General features: G+C 38.3%; 1 protein-coding gene and 1 long non-coding RNA gene across 3 annotated transcripts in view; one reads left to right on the forward strand and one right to left on the reverse strand.

Annotated features, from left to right (window-relative positions):
- Positions 1–14,069, forward strand: part of LOC109616512 — a 54,323-nt gene extending 40,254 nt beyond the window's left edge. The window contains exons 2-3 of the long non-coding RNA XR_002197656.2: positions 11,610–11,684; positions 13,772–14,069. This is a non-coding gene — a long non-coding RNA (uncharacterized LOC109616512). The remainder of the gene's footprint in view (positions 1–11,609; positions 11,685–13,771) is intronic.
- Positions 1–20,837, reverse strand: part of cadm1b (cell adhesion molecule 1b) — a 271,115-nt gene that overhangs the window by 33,812 nt on the left and 216,466 nt on the right. For both annotated transcript variants that reach the window (XM_020052485.3, XM_010892247.3), the window contains exons 6-8: positions 18,558–18,716; positions 10,385–10,481; positions 9,886–10,058 (exon numbers count right to left, since the gene is read on the reverse strand). In XM_020052485.3, coding sequence (XP_019908044.1) covers positions 9,886–10,058; positions 10,385–10,481; positions 18,558–18,716 — 429 coding nt within the window. The remainder of the gene's footprint in view (positions 1–9,885; positions 10,059–10,384; positions 10,482–18,557; positions 18,717–20,837) is intronic.

Genomic DNA, 20,837 nt, shown 5'->3' on the forward strand with positions numbered 1-20,837 from the left:
TGAAATGGAATACATGCTGGATTTTGTGCATCTTTGTGTAATGGGTGTGGCTAAAACACCTGAACTCGATAATTAGTAGGGATGTGCACATACTTTTGCCCATGTAGTGTACTTAGTTATTTATTAACTTCAATACACCTTGTCTTCTTGGTTGGTGAAATAAAACACCTGCAGTCAATGCAGCTGTCTAGGAAAAGGGTTGGCAACCCTGGTCCAAGGGATAATAACTCAATTCTCAATGTGAAGGAGTCTAGTGATCTAAGGTGGCCAGATATCTCCAGTTTAGCACTGAGAATGAGTGCTTAAGGATCAACTGAATTGTTCTGACATCCCCTTTTTATTGCTTTTGGCCTTGCACCAAAGGTTCTTGTTCGACAACAGATCTGACAAATGTAGATGGTATATACATTAAAAATGACTTTAGCCGACTGTCGATGGCTCTCAAATAGACACAAATGTCATCGGAACTATGGATAGGAGAGAAAATAATCTGTGAGTTGTATTTCTTGCTTGCTCGTACGTCCCAGAATTGCTGATGCTCTAGATACTCAACTTGTCTAAAGATGGCCAGTTTTATTGCTTCTTTAATCAGCACAAGTTTTCAGCTGTGCTAACATAATTGCAAAAGGGTTTTCTCATGATCACATAGCCTTTCAAAATGATAAACTCAATCTCAATTTAAAAATTATAGCAAACAACATGACATTGGAACACAAGACTGAATTGTGCTGATAACAGGCCTCTGTGCAGGCCTCTGTATGTAGACATTCAATTTCAAATTAGCCATTTCCAGCTACAATTTTCATTTACAACATGTCTACATTGTATTTCTGATTAATTTGATGTTATTTTAATGGACACAAATGTGCTTTTCATTTGAAAACAAGGATATTTCTATGTAATGCCAAACTTTTGAACAGAAGTGTATATGGTAACTGGAATTAGTTAACTGAGTAAGCCAATGGTTTCTTGTACTAAGAAGCAGCCATATAATTTTCTTAATTTTTCTTAATCTTACACCTAACACAAATGGGAAACATTATATATTTTTCAGAAAATGTCTATGTTGCTTCATATAAATAAGTGTTTGATTTCATACCTATCTTTAATTTCTGTTTTCATGTCACATAAAGAGAGCAAGGAGTGTAAGTGGACAAAAAATACAGGTAGGCAACAAATGACAGGAGAAGAAGGACAGTAAGTAGACAAGGAAGAAAGATAGGCAGGAAAGGACAGGTGGACAGGAAGGACAGAAAGTAGACAAGGAAGAAAGATAGGCAGGAAAGGACAGGAGGACAGGAAGGATAGTAAGTAGACAAGGAAGGAAGATAGGCAGGAAAAGACAGGAGAGAAAGGGTAAGTGGACAATGAAGACAGCCCAGAAGTAGACAAGGAGGACTGTTAGAACAAAAGAAAAAGGAGCGGTACCTGAGAGGGAAATTAGTCCAAGAGGGACACAGAAATGAGAAAAAAGGAAAGTGTGACAACCAGGACAGAGGACATACTTTAACATAACATTTTTCTACCTGGAGAGAAGTCTGTATCACATCATTTCCAGTCAACTAGCCCATCTGGACTGGGCCCAACATCCTGAAGTTCCATCACTGTCACCAGTGTCATTTAAAATGGGAACAATACAAAATGAGTATTTCATTTGTCGATGTACAGTTGTGCTCCAAAGTTTGTATACCCTGGGAAAACAGGTAATGTAAGTACCATTTGTAAAGAAAACATGAGTAAGCAGGCAAAACACGTCTTTTATTTCTTACGGGATTCACATTCAACCATAGGTCACAACAGAATGGCACAATAATAAAACAAAACATGACAACAAAGAAAAAAAATGACTGACCCCTGTTCAAAAGTCTGCATACCCTTAGTTCTTAATAATGTGTATTGTTCCCTTTTACAAAATAACAGCTTGCAGTCTTTTGTAATAGTTGGTTATGAGCCTCCAAATTCTTGCAGGTGGCATAGCTGCCCATTCGTCTTGGCAAAATGCATCCAGGTCATGCAAAGTCTTGGTTGTCTTGCATGAACCGCACGTTTGAGATCTCCCCAGAGTGGCTCAATGATTTTAAGGTCAAGAGACTGTGTAGCCACTTCACAACCTTTAGATTTTTCTGCTGTAACTACTGGAGGGTCAACTTGGCCTTGTACTTAGGGTCATTGTCGTGCTGGAAAGTCCAAGAGCGTCCATGCGCAGCTTTCGTGCAGAAGAATGCAAATTGTCTGCCAGTATTTTCTGATAATATGTTCTGATAAACACCCAAATAACATCAGTGAGCCACCACCCTACTTCACAGTGGGGATGGTATTCTGTTCACTATACTGTGACCCCTCTCCAAACATAGTGCTTATGGTTATGACCATAAAGCTCTATTTTGGTCTCGTCAGTCCAAATTACAGTGTGCCACAAGCTGTGAGGCGTGTCAAGGCGTTGTCGGGCATATTGTAACCAGACTTTTTTGTGGCATTAACGCAGTAAAGGCTTCTTTCTGACGACTTGACCATGCAGCTTATTTTTGTTCAAGGATCGTCGTATTGTGCTCCTTGAAACAACCACACTGTCTTTTTCCAGAGCAGCAGAGCAGTATTTCTCCTGAGATTATCTGTGTGTTTTTCTTTGTATCCTGAACAATTCTTCTGGCAGTTTTGCCTGAAATCTTTCTTGTTCTTACTGACCTTGGCTTGGTATCAAGAGATCCCATAAGTGATTGAACAGTACTGACTGGCATTTGCAAGGCTTCAGATATCTTTTTATATCTTTTTCCATCTTTATAAAGTTCCATTACCTTTTTACGCATGTCTATTGACAGTTCTTTTCTGCTCCCCATGGCTCAGTATCTAGCCATTTTCACCTGTGTGTGTCACCTTGTGTGTCTGTAACAAGGCCAAACATTCAAGGGTATGTAAACTTTTGACCAGGGCCATTTGGGTGATTTCTGTTACCATTATGATTTAAAAAGGAGCCAAACAACTATGGGATAATGAATGGCTTCATATGATCACTATCCTTAAATTAAAGATCAGTCATCATTGCATGATCAGTCATATTTTCAATATCAATGCCAAAATTTCACAATGTCTGCCAGGGTATGCAAACTTATAAGCACAACTGTAGCATATGAAACTCACCTTACATTAAGTTAAAATAAGCACCTGGAGTTTGCTAAATGTGATTGGAACCAGGTTCTAAGGTCCAATTAGACTAGAATTAAGCACTAAAAAACACCATGGTTATTCTGGAGAGGACCTAATATCCTATTTGAAGTATGGTGGTGGATCTGTGTTGTTTTGGGACTGTTTTATTTCAAAAGGCCCTAGGAATGTTTGGAACATTGTGGTAGCTACTCTCTATTCATAGAAAATGGTGATACATAATAATATAGAATCAGTACGTAGTAATTGTGAGTTCCCTGGCAATTCTGAGCTCTACATTATATAACTATTGTACATAATCCTCTAACATATCTACATTAAAGAACAGGGATATACTAAGATATAATATCTGTGTTTTACAAAACCGTACATTCATGGGGTCCTCCGGGGCCTACGAGAAGCAAAATAAAATAGATAATGTTCACAGAAAAGCTCAACACATAAAGCTCTTCATCTAGAGACACACCTGCTTAGCTGACACATCTGCGGTTCTAATCATGCATACTCCTAGACACAGACATGTTTATAAACACACTAATTAAACTAGTATACAGTACCTAGCATTAGTCAGAGAAAATATATCTGATGGACCAACAACATGGCTGGCTGCTTTTGTCTGGCATCTAATCCTGTAAAACACAATTACACACAGTTATTAGCACTTTTCACAAATCTCCAGCGTCTCATTACTGCTCTAACCCAGTGTTTCCCAATCATTTCTGTTCTGGGGACCACCCAATCACTGCCAAAAGCTTTTTAGGAACACAATTCAGACCTAAAAACATAACTTGCAGCTCAAATGTATTTTTATTTAGTCTGTTGTCTATCATTCTGTTATTAGTGTTCTACCTCTTGCTGAAGTCATGTTTCTCTCTTTATCCTTGACCAACAACACACTTGCACACAACAAGCTGGATTCACACACTGCACTCTCAGGACCAGCTGGAGAAGACAGTCATGGGAGGCACCTTGGCGTTCTTGTTCACTGGGTTTTTGGAGAGAAAGGATGGGCGATACAAGAAGAGATATTTCAAATTTTTTGTCAACTTGGGACTAGGGATGTGCATGACAAATATTTTCCCTGTCGATAATTTGTCATCTTTTGTCATTGAGTAGTTGACCCCACCCACTCCTGCCACAAATATAGTTACTAAATATGTACTGTAATATGTTATGCAAGAAATTCAACACTTTATTTAAAAATATAGTTAACAACCTCAATAACGTTTTAGTATAAACAATTAGGCTAGATATACTTTCAGATTCAGAAATGCCATAACAGCAGCAAATAACCTAATGCACAGGCCTGTGCAGTCATTAGTATTTTAAGTGATTTATTTCAAATTATTGTTTTAAGCTTTTCCATTAATTACAATCACAAATGAACTATAAACATCGTCAAAAAACACGCATTGTCTCCCATGAATTAGCAGAGAAATGTATGAATCGCCTTACATTATAGCTAAAATTTTTGTGTAAATGTTTTCCGGCCAAAACACCAACATTTATTAGACCGTCTAGCCAGTTACAGTGGGGAAAACAAGTATTTGATACACTGCCGATTTTGCAGGTTTTCCAACTTACAAAGCATGTAGAAGTCTGCACACTGCAGCAGGGATTTTGGCCCTCTCCTCCATACAGACCTTCTCCAGATCCTTCAGGTTTTGGGGCTGTCGCTGGGCAATACGGAGTTTCAGCTCCCTCCAAAGATTTTCTATTGGGTTCAGGTCTGGAGACTGGCTAGGCCACTCCAGGACCTTGAGATGCTTCTTACGGAACCACTCCTTAGTTGCCCTGGCTGTGTGTTTCAGGTCGTTGTCATGCTGGAAGACCCAGCCACGACCCATCTTCAATTGCTCTTACTGAGGGAAGGAGGTTGTTGGCCAGGATCTCGCGATACATGGCCCCATCCATCCTCCCCTCAATACGGTGCAGTCGTCCTGTCCCCTTTGCAGAAAAGCATCCCCAAACATCCTCCATGCTTCACGGTTGGGATGGTGTTCTTGGGGTTGTATTCATCTTTCTTCTTCCTCCAATCATTGCGAGTGGAGTTTAGACCAAAAAGCTCTATTTTTGCCTCATTAGACCACATGACCTTCTCCCATTCCTCCTCTGGATCATCCAGATGGTCATTGGCAAGCGTTAGACGGGCCTGGACATGCGCTGGCTTGAGCAGGGGAACCTTGCGTGCGCTGAAGGATTTTAATCCATGACGGCGTAGTGTGTTACTAATGGTTCTTTGAGACAGTGGTCCCAGCTCTCTTCAGGTCATTGACCAGGTCCTGCCTTGTAGTTCTGGGCTGATCCCTCACCTTCCTCATGATCACTGATGCCCCACGAGATGAGATCTTGCATGGAGCCCCAGACCAAGGGAGATTGACCGTCATCTTGAACTTCTTCCATTTTCTAATAATTGCGTCAAGAGTTGTTGCCTTCTCACCAAGCTGCTTGCCTATTGTCCTGTAGCCTATCCCAGCCTTGTGCAGGTCTACAATTTCATCCCTGATGTCCTTACACAGCTCTATGGTCTTGGCCATTGTGTGGACAGGTGTCTTTTATACAGGTAACAAGTTCAAACAGGTGCAGTTAATACAGGTAATGAGTGGAGAACAGGAGGGCTTCTTAAAGAAAAACTAACAGGTTTCTTTTTTAGATTCCGTCTCTCACAGTTGAAGTGTACCTATGATAAAAATTACAGACCTCTACATGCTATGTAAGTAGGAAAACCTGCAAAATCGGCAGTGTATCAAATACTTGTTCTCTCCACTGTATATAGCCTTCTTATCTGTAATCTTAAATATTACAATACATTTACCATAATCAGGCCTGGAAGAATCTTGTAATACGATTTCATACCAAAATCCCATAACAAATGATGAACAAAAACAAAGGATGATTTGCAAATGTATGACACCTGCATTTTACAGATTTGTGACTTGCATTACATTTGTGAGTGGCCTTACATATTTGTGAGTTGCTCCACATATTTGTCAGGGGTGCTATATATTTGAAGCAGCCCTGACAAATATTAATGCCTGGGAAGGTCTCCAGTACGAAATGCTATCAAATAATACTGTGAATATATAGTTTCACAGACATACTGTTGCATTTTTTTCTGGTTTGTGCAAAATCGTTAAGAATAACATAAAACCATTCAGCACCCCACCAAGGTGAATTTGTTTAGTCTAGACTCTTGGTTGACAGTGCTGGGGGATGGGTAGGCCTAATTCATTGATGGTTGAGTGCCAAATCAACACAAATTGATAAGGTCTAAGCCAACAGATTGCCCAATTTAGGAAAAGAGCTGGAAGGAGAAACGCATAAAAAATAAAGGTATGCAGAGTATGCAGCTATGTCATCTTGTTATGAGTATAATATTATGCATGTAATGAAATGTGATAGTATAACACTCATGTTTGTTAACCAACGTTGCTTATTACACTATTGCACAAAATGATTATAACCTAACTAGCACAATATTGATTTGGTTAACTTTCATTGAATTCACATCATAAAGGTTTTCTGTGATTGTATTGACTAGATCCTGAACTCAGTAAGGGGAATTTCCAATGCTGTAGGCTGGTATAAAAGACATCAATATTATGCTGATATCTTTTGTGATATATTGACTCTTTTGGGGTGTCTTATGCCTAGCATTAGCCAAGGAGGTTGTATGGTTCATTTGGTTCTTATTCTGAACGTTTGATAAATTGTACATTATGACATGTATATTTAATTGTGCAACAAATGTACGTAGGATGTCAGGCTTCTCTACTGTATTTCAATGCAAATTTTGGGGCACTTCTGCAAGATTTTAGAGCACCCTCTGGCACTGGCCAACATGAAGAGTCAGGCATTTTTGCAATTTAGTTTTATTTGTGAATTATTTGTCAGCAATAGGGTAATAAAGTAAACATTTGATTCTCTGTTTTATCTATATTTATATACTACAGTTTGTTAGGGTTTCAGCAATTCACTGGTGAAGCACTATTGTGTTTGTTCCGGTTCATTTCTGTTTGTCTTCGTAACTTCTTGATATTTATTTGTTTATTTTTTTGTATGTATTTTTATATTAATATGGGCGGGACTGAACAGGGTTTGCCCAGTGAGCCATACAAGCTAAAACATAGCAAAACATAAGGAATACGAGTGTTAAGAGTGCTTGTGTAAATAATGTTTTGACTGACACTATTGAGTTGTTTGCTTGCCAGGCTCCAATCATTTGAATTATTATCTTTGAAGTAGGCAAATGGATTCTAAATCCAATACCAATATGATTATAGCGAGGATGGCACACCAGTAAAAATAACAATTTGGTAAAAAAAAAAAAATAAAAATATTATGATGTTGATTAATCATGCAGCCTTATAATCGTGCAGCCCTATATATAATTGAGAGACTCAAGTATATGCTTGTTAAGGTGTAACTTTAAATATTTACTTCCTTACTGAAGGCCAAAAGAGCCACATCCAGACCGTGTCACTGTTGTGGGACTTAAACTCTTCGAAAACTAAGATGGGTATAGGCTTATGATATATGCATTAAGTACTGCCTCTTATAACAGCATTATGTAAAAATTATTACTATCCTGACCTTAACAGTATAAGTGTATAAGGCCATCTATACATTATTTTGCTTCATTACCACTATTGAAGGCTTGTGTACATTGTGACCTGTCAATAACGCCCTATTCTGGGCTCCAATTCAGCTCAAAGGTATCCATTTCACACGTAGCATGAAAAAGTGCTAACTAAAATTACTGCTCGGCTTAGGGTGTGACAAAACGATTTCACATTCCAAACATGCAAGTTAGGATATTAAACCCCTAAACCTTACAGACAACATTAATTATGAAAAGAACAGTGGTTCACATTTTATACAGCTATTACACTTATAAAACACTTTGTTGCATACATAGCTTACTTACCTTATAGCGAGCCTACTATTAACGCACCTTACTAGCTAACCGCTAGCATGCTACACATTATTTTGCAACATTACAAGTGTTAAATCACCAAATTCGTGTTGAAAATATGACTCAACCCACACTTTCGATGGGTTGAAAAAAAAAGTCTAAAAATAGATGGTTTAAATGCATATTTTCTGTTTAAAAAATATCTGTTTAAAAAATATCTTCATCATTCTCTCCAGTGCCAATGCTGTCTCCTTTCAAAGTAGAACATTACACCACAAAGAAAAGAATGCGGGACTAATTCCAACCCAGTACACAGTTGGTTAATTCAAGATTGTCTGTCAGCATCTTCTAATTAATGATTGGCTCAGGTTATGCAAACTTAGAGAATTACTATAAAATCCATACATTTCATTATTGTTTTATTAAATTAAATAACTACTTATTTTACTAGTAACCCTTTATTCACTTGGATAACAACTGCAGGCTGCTTTCTTGTTGGGAATCTATTTCTGTACAAGGTGGGGTATCTCACTGTGCTATAAGGAATAGAATTAGGTAGTTCTACAACAAAGCATACAGCTCACATGCACTAAGCATGTTTACTGCACTGTAAAATTCAAAATGACTAATCTTAGCATGTACTGTAATTTTTCCTGACCAAATCTCTGTTGTGCAGGAAGAAGTTTGTTCCTTCAAAGGAATGGAGGAATATGCAGTATGAATACATAAGAACATACAAGAAATGTACAGTACATGAAGAGATGCACACTACAGAACCTGGTTATGCTTGAGAGTGGGGTAAGCTCCAAAACAAATGGTCAGCTCAGCATTCCCAATCAAACCAATGAGCCAAAACAACCATGAAAGTAAAAGACGAGACAACATAAATCAAAGTGTTGGTATTGCATTTCTTCTCCTGTCCTGGCAAGTAAAATCAGTTTTAATTTCTCACAAACTCAGTGAACCAAAATCTATTTGGAAATGAAAGATGTGTCTTGTTCAAAACCCAAAGTAATCACATTCCAAACAAAGTAGATACTGCCTCTTTCCCCAATCTCATTCTATAGAGACTCTATGACAGTCATATTGGATGCGAGAGAGTGTGAATCACACATCTAATAAGTGCATGTTAAAGTAATTATGAGTTCACTCATTGAAGGACATCCTGAATAGGACTGTACTGTTTTTAGCATCAGTGATGTAGTTGGGGTAAATACAAGAAAATGCTGAAAAAACCCAAATCTCACTTTGCCAACCTTGCATTGATACTTTGCCAACCTTGGAAAATGCATTGAATTAATTATTTTTGACAGCAACCAACAATCAGTTTACCCAGTAATGTTTTTTTCTTTTTTTACCATTAACCACCATCACCCTTTTGTTTGGGAGTTGACCTGGACAACTATGGAGTAATAAATATCAACATGTGAAATACAGATCCTTTCTGTAATACTATTATAAGAGTTAGTAACAGTATGTTGCTACTAATATGGTTCCTGCTACAGATTCATACAGACAAACCTGTCATCAGTGGACTTACATATGAAACTACAATTTACACACATAATTTCCACAAGCTGTCAACATACTGCCCTATATTGATCATCTGGCCTGGATTCATCTCTAAATAAAGTGAACTCCAAAAGTATTAGGACAGTGACACATTTTGTTTTGGCTCTGTATTGTAGCACTTTTGATTATAAATAATACAACAACAATGGGGTCACTGTTCAATGCAGGCTGTAGATACAATTCTAAAACCAATTACAAGAAGCAGTAGCCATGACACCCCATATATAAGTAATTACCATATACAAAGAGGATGTAGTCATCGTAGGCCTCTCCAACCGCATTGGAAGCTATGCAGCGGTATGTGCCGTTGTATGACTTGTTGAGGTTTTCAATGAAGAGGTCAGAGCCAGTGATCACGGTGTGAGACGGCACATCATCGTCTACTCTGAGCCAGCTGATCTGATGGGGCCTGGAGGACACAAATACCAGTTCAGTCAGATCCTGTCAGACGCCCGTCAATAGACAAAATCTTATTCTAAAGGTCAGATCTTAGATCAGTGTGAAATAGCCATTGGCCGGTCTTGTCTAATGATGTATTTCACAAAACACACTAGCAATTGGTAACATTTAAATGTTACAATGCATTGGAAAGGTTAGGGGAGTGCCTTGGCTGGCAGAAAGGGGATATAGAAAGCCTGGAAGTGTCATGTATCTGTCTATATTGGTATTTTTAAGGACAGATTGCTATATTGTTAACTAGTATTAAATGAGATGTGTAAATGATTGGATACTCACTGTGGTTTGCCTTTTGCTATGCACGTCAGCTCTAGATTCTCTCCTTCTCTTGTTAAACCCTCAGGGAACCCCTGAACGATCTTAACTTCTGGTTTATCTGAAAATATAATTTTTAAACATACACAATGTATACCAGCAGTACACACTTTCCTATTCTTATCATACTCACAAATTTTAGCAATGTCAGTTTGTCTTACGCTTCATTAACTCTACAGTATATAATACTTTATTGTATGTTAAAACCAGTGAAGCAGCCATTTGCCGGTAAGTTGCTATAATACCATTACTCCACTGCTTATATTATTAGTCTTTTCTGACGACTGTATTTCCAGCTCCATTGATTAATGCATTCAATGGAAAATAACTGAGTAAGACCACATGGAGGAACATGGCCTCTGGTTACATACAGATACATATTTATCTCTCCATGTATGGGGTAACATGGGGAGAGCTGGGAGATAAAACAACATACATTTTTATCATGAGAAAGAAATTATGATATCAATGATTAATCTTTTCAGATTAATTTTCGATTAAGTAATGTTTTGTGTAGTTTGGTCACTTTTCCTCAACCTGCAACATCACAAGCTTGCTTGAAACAACAAGTATACATCATATCCTGATTGCAAATACAACAGCCATTTGGGAAAAATAAAAACCAAGGACGAAGAAATCACGTATTGCTTCACAAGATACACTACCAACAATTAAGTGGATCAAAAGGCACAACGGATACGCTTATCTATTGAGAAATTATTATTTTGGAAGGTGGCGTGGGGTCAATAAGTTATTGCTAGTTAGATGTATGAGATTCCTTCACAATAGCCTACAAGGCATGTTGATTTAACTGTTGTTGATCTTATTTAACATTCCACAAAGAATATATTTTTTTAAACACTTTTTTTGTCAAAAAACTGCACCATTAAAGTGTACGCCAGCTGGTCTCAATTCTGTTTCTCATCCATCACCCTGTATGCATATATTTCAACATAACAGAGGGTAATTGAGAAACTCAAGTTGCCCATAGATTCGTTATGTTTTTTATTTTCCAACTAATCTCATTAATCCTCAGTGATGTTCAATGAAGACGCATTCATATGGAGGAGTGACGATGAAGCCTGAGACAGTGGGATGTCATCTCATTCATTTAATCAACTGTTGAACTATTTGGTCAGCGTTCTATTATGTTCAACATTCATTTGTTATTTGCCTATGTTTTCTTTAGCGGGATAAAAGAAGAGACCTGCACTGCAATTTCTTCAGTGTTAAATGCACACAGTGTTGGAGTCAAAATAATGCGGTAAGTGTTAAACCGGATATGAATATTTCCCTTGAGTCCCTTGATGTCCCATGACTGTATTAGTGACAGAAATATGCCTGCTGTATACATACATTTGGACTTCATTAAGTATGAAAGTAAGCAAATATGTTGTCTTAAAAATGATGTATGCTTCTTTTCAGACTTCTTCACTTTTTCCATTTTAAGTTACATCCTTATTCAAAAATTGATTAAATAAAATTGTTTTCTTATTAATCTACACAAAACACCCCATAATAAGTAAAAACAGATATTTAGAAATCTTAGCAAATTTATGAATACATTTCTATAAAAAAATCTATTCAAAGTATTCAGGGGCTGTATTCACTAATTTGCTAATTTAGGAGTAACTCTAAAAAAAGTAAATGGGCATGTCAGTCCTAACTTTAGAACTCCTACATTGTTGGTCTAAGAGTATTTCACAAACTGTTTTAGAACAAAACCAGCTCCTAAATCTGTGAATTGTTTGGAATAGTCATGAGGACTCCTAAATCACTAAGACCGAATCCCAAACAATCTTAAAAGGGCTGCTGCCAGCAATCCGCCCCTTAATTTGGTTGACATTTGAGAAACATTTATTGAAACTGAGGTTTTAACAAGGTACCACCTTAATCGCGAGGGCATTATAATGATAGTAGAGCTACAAAGAAACAAAGCCGACTTCATGGCCATAGCTCGCCCAACCGGTGTAGTTGGTGGTGGGACACATAATTACACAAACTATTGCACAAACAAAAGATAAAAATGCTTTTCTTTACGAGATGCCAGACATGTAAGAGACTTGCATTTACTTGAACATATCTTGACAAGTCAGTATATCATTTGTTTTCTTCATGTTTAATCAGTGACACTTAGCCTACATTTTAATTTATAATATCTTTATTTCAATATGGCAACATATTCTTGACACATTCTTCTACAGTATTGCTATGATGAACTCACTGACAGTATCAGCCAATCATAGTTTGGCTGATAGTTTGTTCGTGGAACACGACATCATCCATAGCAACGGGGTTAACCCTGCCCTTTCTCCTAGCTTAAAATTTCTCCCCATTCCTTAGTAAAAGTTGGTCTTAGCAGCTTTGTGAATAGGTTTTAAGAGGAAACTCTTAGTAGTGTTGTTTAGGAGTCCTCCTAGTGGTAAGATTAAATATTTTGTGAATACAGCCTCAGATCCTTTGCCATGACATTCAAATTTGAACTCAGGTGCTTCCTGTAACCACTTGCTAAAATGTCAAAAAAGGTGTTGTTGGTTTTTTGTGGTATGGGTTATTGTGTATAGATTGGTGAGGAAAAAATTATTTAATACATTTTAAATACAGCTGTAACGTAACAAACTGTGTTATTCAGACAGAAAACACCAGTTATTAATTAAACCATTTACTGGAAAACTATGCACAGCAATGTACATAAGTTCTGCTCCACTGGGTTAACAGACTGCAATATTCTAATAACTTCACCGTAATATTATTAATAGAAATCCCCTTATGGAATGAGCAAGGTATGCAGTCCATATCCCCCGCAATAGGAAACACAGAACAGAACAGCTGGTTGCAGGGGATGTGGGTGGATTTGCAAACGCATTCTATTAGGTATCCTGATGATTAGACAGGTATGGAATCTGATATTGTGATGGTGGGATCCGACATCAGTTGATGAATCACTGGCCAATTGCCACATGTGTTTTCTGGCTGAACTGGCTATGCTAATTAAGTGAAGGGGTCTGAACATTTTCCGAATGCACTGTATGTCATTGGCTCCGTGTTTCTGCGTTTAATGTCAATATGTAGAATGTCATCCTGAATTTAAGGGTAATTTCTTCCATATCAGATGAACCATTTACAACTTACAACAGTAAATTGTACATTGTCCCTCCACTTTAGGGTACCAAAATTATTTGTATATTTGGCTTTACAATGTTTTGGGGATAGGTGAAACAAAGATGAACCTGTTCCACAGTGATGGAAAGAGAATAATGTGGCAAAAAAAGATCTGAGCCGCTTCAAGATAATCCTTTGAAGTATAATGTAAATGTAGCACAGAGGTAAACTCTTCTGCTTCTGCGTCAGGTCAATGCCTCTGTGTGAACTGACTGCCATTGAATGCAACTCGACACCTTCCCCTAAAGGATACACACCAGCGCCCGATCTGGCCTTGTTTAGGGGCAGATCAAAGGAGCCCAGGGAAGCTCCTCTGGGCAGCAGCAGGAGAAGGACTGGAATTAAAAGTTACAAAGGAGAAGAGTGTGACATTCCAGCTAGCTGCCCTTGTGGCTGCTCTACCCATGCAGCACATGAGTAGGAAAACAGCCGTGAGACAAGGAGTCAAGAGTGCCAGAGCTTTGCCCGCTAGTACTCAGAAGGTGCCACTGCTGAGGCCGAATTCCATTTGGATTTAGATTTCTTCCCCACTTCTTCCTCTGTTCCTGTGAATTTTGTTAATAAATTGACCTCCATTGACCTGAACGCTTGTCCTCTGTCCGTTCCCTGTGTCTCTCTTCATTACATGAGCTACCTGCACACATGTCCACCCCTCTCCGCAACGAAATTGCAGCACAGGCCATTTTGATGAATAGAAAGATACTAACACCAAAAAGAAAGTTCACTGACATTCAGATATACTCAAAATAAGAGTTTAATCCTGGGTACAAGGTGGGGTAGAATGTATTTTCAGTGTTATTTATATTTACGTTTTACATATCTAATTTAATTGTGGTGTTAATAAAGGCAAAACATTGATGGTGAAGCACTCTTTTAGTCGTGTCCTTACTTTATTAACAATTGTTTTGGTGCATTATGAGCACAAACACCTGACGCTTGTTTAGCTTATCATTCTCTGCAATTGTCTCTGATCATAGTGTAATGAGAGGAAAGTGAGGTTGTCCATGGTGAAGGGCTAAACCTCAAACCTTCTGGACCATAGCTACAAAACTATGATCAAGCGGTAAAGTCAGTATTCATATTTATTAAAGGATAAGTACACTTTTTATGAACCTGGGGCCTTTACAGATTATCTAGCATGATCCTAGTATGTATAGAATATTATTCCATAAATTATTACAGTTTTTTGTTTTTTTTAATTTTTCCTGCATTGTCCGGGCTACAACGGAAGTCAATGGGGCAACCGACATAGGATTCAAAAATATATGATACATCCGGTTTTCCAAAACGGTACAGACCATGATGTATTGATATAGGTCTCTGTATGTTTTCCTGAAAATATTGTGCCAAAATGAGGATTTTATCAATGCTTATTGTTGTTTATTCTTTCTGGCGTGGATGAATCTGTCTGTGAGGAGGCTTTATCCAGCCACCAGCCACGTTAGCTACAGGTGCATCTCAAAAAATGCCCACAGGGCCAAAACAACTGGTAACTGGTTTGCTGCCCATGGCATTACAGTGCTTGATTGGCCAACCAAGTCGCCTGACCTGAACCCCATAGAGAATCTATGGGGTATTGTCAAGAGGAAAATGAGATGCACCAGACCCAACAACACCGATGAGCTGAAGGCTGCTATCAAAGAGTCCTGGGCTTCCATAACATCTCAGCAGTGCAACAGACATTGATGCAGTAATTGGTGCAAAAGGGGCCCCAACCAAGTATTGAGTGTATAAATTAACATACTTAGGAAACCTAATTAAAGCTCTTCTCAGGTCGACATTTCTGTATTATAAATGTACATGTAAAAATAAATACATTTTATATTAATATTTTGAGATACTGGAATTTTGTTGTAAGCATCAAGATTGTATGAAAAAAGGCTTGAAATGTTTCACTTTATGTGTAATTAATCTAGAATATACTTTTCCACAATATTCAAATTCTTTGAGATGCACCTGTTGTAGTCTATTCGCATCTGTTTACTAGCAGCTTATACAACTTGTTGACATTTTTGTTTGATGAATGATGGAACACAAAAATTGTTGAATTCCTGAATATGGCAACTATTTTCATGGCGCTGCAACCTGGTTTCAGAACACTACCTAGACTATTTTACGTAAATCCATGGCACCCGATTTCGTATGATATGTGATGTTACATTAGGTTACATTACATTGCGCCACCAAAACGAATGATACATAACAAAATTGTTCAAACGTAACATATCTAACTTATCTTACAATGTATCAAATGTTACGAGCGCTATTAAAACATAAAATAACATACGAACGCCAGACAAACGTATGATATTTACGAATGCTATGAAAGACGAATCTTTCACAAAATGTTTAACCTGTGTTTCAAACTGGCGACATTTGGATGAGAAGTTAGTCACCCTACCCACTGATCCACAGTGGATATATAGACTTGATGAGGATGAGTAACAGCAACAACAAGGTCGCTAGAATATGTTATAAAGGCATTATATCCTAAAAGTTAGGTTGACGTAAGGCATCACAGCACTGGGGTTAGGGTTAAGGTTAGATAACACAGCACTGGGGTTAAGGTTAGGGTTAAGGTTTGGGCTACAGTTAGGAAACAAAAAGGTTAGGTTAAGTTTTGGTTAGGTCGCACAGCTCCGGGGTTCAGGTTAGGGTTTGGGTTAAGGTTAGGTATCACAGCACTGGGGCTAAGGTTAAGGTTAGGGTTATGGTTTGGGTTAGGATTTCAAAGAAAATCACTTCAAACATATTCATGTTATGACAACACCACTCGCCTTTACGACTGACTGGATCCTCACTGGTGCAGAGGGTAGTGTACTTGTCTGGAAAGTGGAAGGTCACCGGTTTGAAACATAGCTTTTTTTTCTCCATTCCGACTCTAACGTTATTTTACTGAACGTAATATATCTTAAGAAATCCCCTGGCTTAAAAGTATGTAAAATTGTCTACGTAGTGTCCTGAGACCAGGCTGGGCAATGCCTACAGGTTTGATCTTGAGTATAAAGATGAGGAATTAAAAACAATGGATGAGAGGAGAGCTAAAGAAGATCTGCAACCAGCCAAGGTCATGGTCGAGGCCAGGCTAAGAACTTTGGGTAACTTTTGTGTTCTTGCCAGAGGTGCAAGCAGATGCCCAGTGGGGAGAGCTTGTGCTGTAAGAATTGAGATTTATTGCTACCTAATGCCATCGAGAAGCTCGAAGTCTCAATCAACTCCAGCGTGCACAACAGACGGCAGTGACGTTCAGGCTCAGAACTGAGCACTTTTGGAAACCGTCCACATCCCCAAAATAAATTGGAATAAGAGGCAGAGGCCAAAGGGACCAAACAGACAACTCTCAATTCTGTAAGTAGGCATGTAATGGCTATTTTGAAAATACTGTCGGAAGCCCTGTCCTGCGGCATTGGTAGGCTATGGGGAGGTACAGAAATTACTACTACTACTGAGCATTTGCACAATTTTGATCCTGTTTGGAACAGCCATGTCAGTTATTTTCCCTGACTGCAGTGTTTCGAAAAACCTTAGTCTCCTCTGATTATTGCAATGAATTCCAGAATGATGGCTTGTCTTTTAGGCTAATGAATATGATCTGGCCCCACGTACCTGAACTCTGGTGTTATTTGGTAGACTTGCAGGTCTGACATGGGGAAAAACCATGTTGTTTAAAAGCCAATGTTTAGTATTCCCTTTTTGTCACCAATATCAAAATGTTCCCCGCAAACCCAACGGTCAGCCAAGCAAAGTTGATCTATTGGAGTGTTTACATCAACCGGTAGAATGATCACCCAAACTCTCATCTTTTTGGAGTTTTGGAGAACATAATCCTATGAAAAGTGATCCTTGAGCTAGATTTAATTTTATTAACACAACTGGGGACTGCACATTCTTGAAAACACTGCGATACATTTCCGTAAATTCTGATTTTTGATAGCTAGAATAATCCAACGTGAGGTCAGCACCTTAGTTTACCTGTGCTTTGAAAAAGCATTGCTCCCACAAACAGCGCTGTTAGCTTCAGTGTGGAAGTTTACAGATGTTGTTAGGTAGTGTGTCATTTACCAAACTCAAATGTGTTTCACGTAGAACATAACCACTGATATTGTACAATGCTTGTTTTGGCACAATCTTTTCAGGAGAATATATGGAGACCTATACCAATACACCCTGGCCTTCCCGTTTAGGAAAACCGAATGTATCATATATTTTCAAACGCTATATCAGTTGCCCCATTCACTTACATTGTAGCCTGGAGAGAGACTGCAGGAAAAATTGTAAATACTTGAAACTGTAATAATTTACAAAAAAGAATGTCTCTACATACTAGGATCATGCTAGATAATGTGTAAATAGGCCTTTGGTTCAAAAACAGCAAACCTATCCTTTAGTCACTTGACATTTTTGCCAAAGTTAAAGTGTTTTTATTTGTGGGGAGGGGTTGCACAAGAAGAGGGTCATGTGAAAATATTTGTTCTATGCATTTTTCTTAAGACCCCCCCGGGAACTGTCCCTTATCTACAGTATGTTAGCAAAAGACTGCAAAAATGTCAAGTGGTTCCAGTTGAGCTGTCCCTGTGTTTTATAGAAAGGTCAGACAAAGCGCTCGTTTCTGGGAATAAATTAATATTCTGCACAGACTACAAAAGGGTAGCTTAACCTTTCTCTGACGTTTTACATTGTGTAAGGATGTCTGTTTTACCTCATCAATCAATAAACCATTTGATAAAAACTGTAAATCACATTTAACATAAGACTAGAGCAAAAGTTCCTATTTCTTTGATGTGACTATATTCTATTCTAGAGCTGTACATTGGCTCTAGACCGTCAGGTGCTTTATCTTGATACAGGATTCATGTGATATAAAATATAATCTCCATCTGCTAGCTCTGAAGGAGTAAAAGGGCTTCAAAGTCACTGAGAGGATCAATAACTTTCTATTTCCAGGTCATGTCTGCTTCACTTCCAGGTCACTCACATAGCACTTCCAGGTATCTCTGCGCCCGGAGGCCCTTCACAGCTGGGTGGTCGATGACACAGCTGACTGGTTCTCCGTCATCCTCCTTTGACACGGCCAGTCTTAGCCGACTGGTGACAGTGAACATCCTGTCGTAGGTCTCATCCACTGTCATTTCACCTGGGAGCAATAAAATACACACAGGTGTGAGTGCATCGACGTAAAGACGCCTCATATTCCAACAACATAATCAAGACAACTGAGTCTTATTAAATAAGGGGTAATAGTATCACTATCTTGCCATGAATAGGACAAATATTGTATATCTAATTTCAGAGTGCATATTTGTGCATGTACCAAAAAAGAAATAAACATTGACTATGCATTTTACATCGTAACATGATTGCATGTGGTTTGATGACTATGTGTCTATGCAGGGGCCTGGAGGCTGAGTGGGGTTCTGTTCTGTAGTCTTTAGGCTAACCCGTGCAGTAATCTGCTGTCCACCAGGCCCATGCATGTGCCTAGCTGTCAGAGGGGCAGTCATGTAGAGAGCATTACAATGCCACAGGGGAAGCACATTATCCACAGTGCTGAGTATGATGGTTTACTCGCACTTAATGAAGTGAGGAAATAATTACAGGGCCTTTTGTGACCCTCAGCACACTGCCATCTCGCCAGTGGACCAACCCATCAGCCATTCACAGGGGGCCACGTCTAGGGCCAAGAGATGGCGTTCCACTACTGCTCCACTGACCACACATACTGACATGCACATTGCTATATTGCTATTAACTCCATCACACAAAGGTATTCTAACAGAGATACTAAACCCTGAAAAATCAACCAAGCGTGAATATTCAAAAAGAATCATAGGATAACAAACATGGATTTAGGCCCCTGTATATAATTGCTTTTTTTCTCTGTCCTGGTTGGGTGGTTAGGAAACAGAATAGAAGAAATGTACAGTATATACACAGCCCTAATTGGCAGATAGGATGGTCTAGAGTCCACACCCTTACCCAGATCACTGTTATTGGTTCTTTTGTAATCATTATTTTCACTATATCTGATGTTTGCTTTAACCTCATCAATCACATTGCCATCCATAACTCATGATGTATAAAAAAAAATCTTGTCAGGTGTGATAGAAACAGCAAGTGTCTGTAAAATATTATTATCGTCAACAAACAACTTGTTTTTTCAACATGGTGGGATATTTTTATCTGCATGCTACTATGACGTAAGAAAGGATACAGGTCATTGAAGTTACAGATTAAACAAATTATGGTCTTCAGAGTGATGAAAATACACAGGGATGAATACAGAGAGAAGATAATTAATGAATAATTAGTGTATATGAGTGTCTGATTCTGGTGACAAGATGATTGATAGTTCTACCACTCGATGAAATAAAAATAATATTATACATAATAATCTCATCATAGAGTAGCCTACCAAAAATATATTATCTAGAGTATTTTATTATGCAGATGTTAGAATATTGAAATTAAACTAATGTCAACTGGATGGAAACCTAGATACATACCTACGTACTAGATATTTCCATTGTGGAAATACCACTTTTAACTGAACTACCTCATTACATATGTATAGTATATCACCAATTTGTGCCTTGGATTTTAATGTAAACGAGCTAATAAATTGCTTATGAGAGTCATAATGAGAAGTGATCTGTGTTTCCAGAGGTGCTGAAGGACGCGACTCCCTGGTCCATCCATGTCTCTCCTCTGCCAGTCTGGATTAGCCCCTGTTCAACAAGGTGGCATTTCACCCATCTAACGAGCCTGTCTGCCTGCCATATCCATTCCACAGCAGCCCACAGCCCAGCCTCCCCCACAGGACGCAACATCTCATAAACACAAATTGACTTCCACGTCTGTAACACTGGAGGCGCAGATGGCATTTAGCTTATATTCGCTTTGTCTAAATATTTCATCCCCTCAACAACCCAAATGAGTCCTCTCCATTCTATTACATATATAATTTGACATCTCGCTCAAAGATATCCAATTGCTATGTAAATAGGATCAGGCTGAATTGAACTCTCCCTCTTGCTGTAGTGTATAATATATATATATATATATATATATATATATATATATATAGGATGAATAATAGATGGGTCTTCTTGATATGTAAGGCAACAAGTAATAGCACCACATCATAGTAGCCCTCTTGTCTCTCTCTCCAGGAGCCTACAGCGGGCTAGAGGCATTGGAACTATATATATAATATATATATATATATATATATACAGACACATAAATAATAATCTGA

Source organism: Esox lucius, chromosome 1 (assembly GCF_011004845.1).
Source record: "Esox lucius isolate fEsoLuc1 chromosome 1, fEsoLuc1.pri, whole genome shotgun sequence".
Classification (NCBI taxonomy): domain Eukaryota; kingdom Metazoa; phylum Chordata; class Actinopteri; order Esociformes; family Esocidae; genus Esox; species Esox lucius.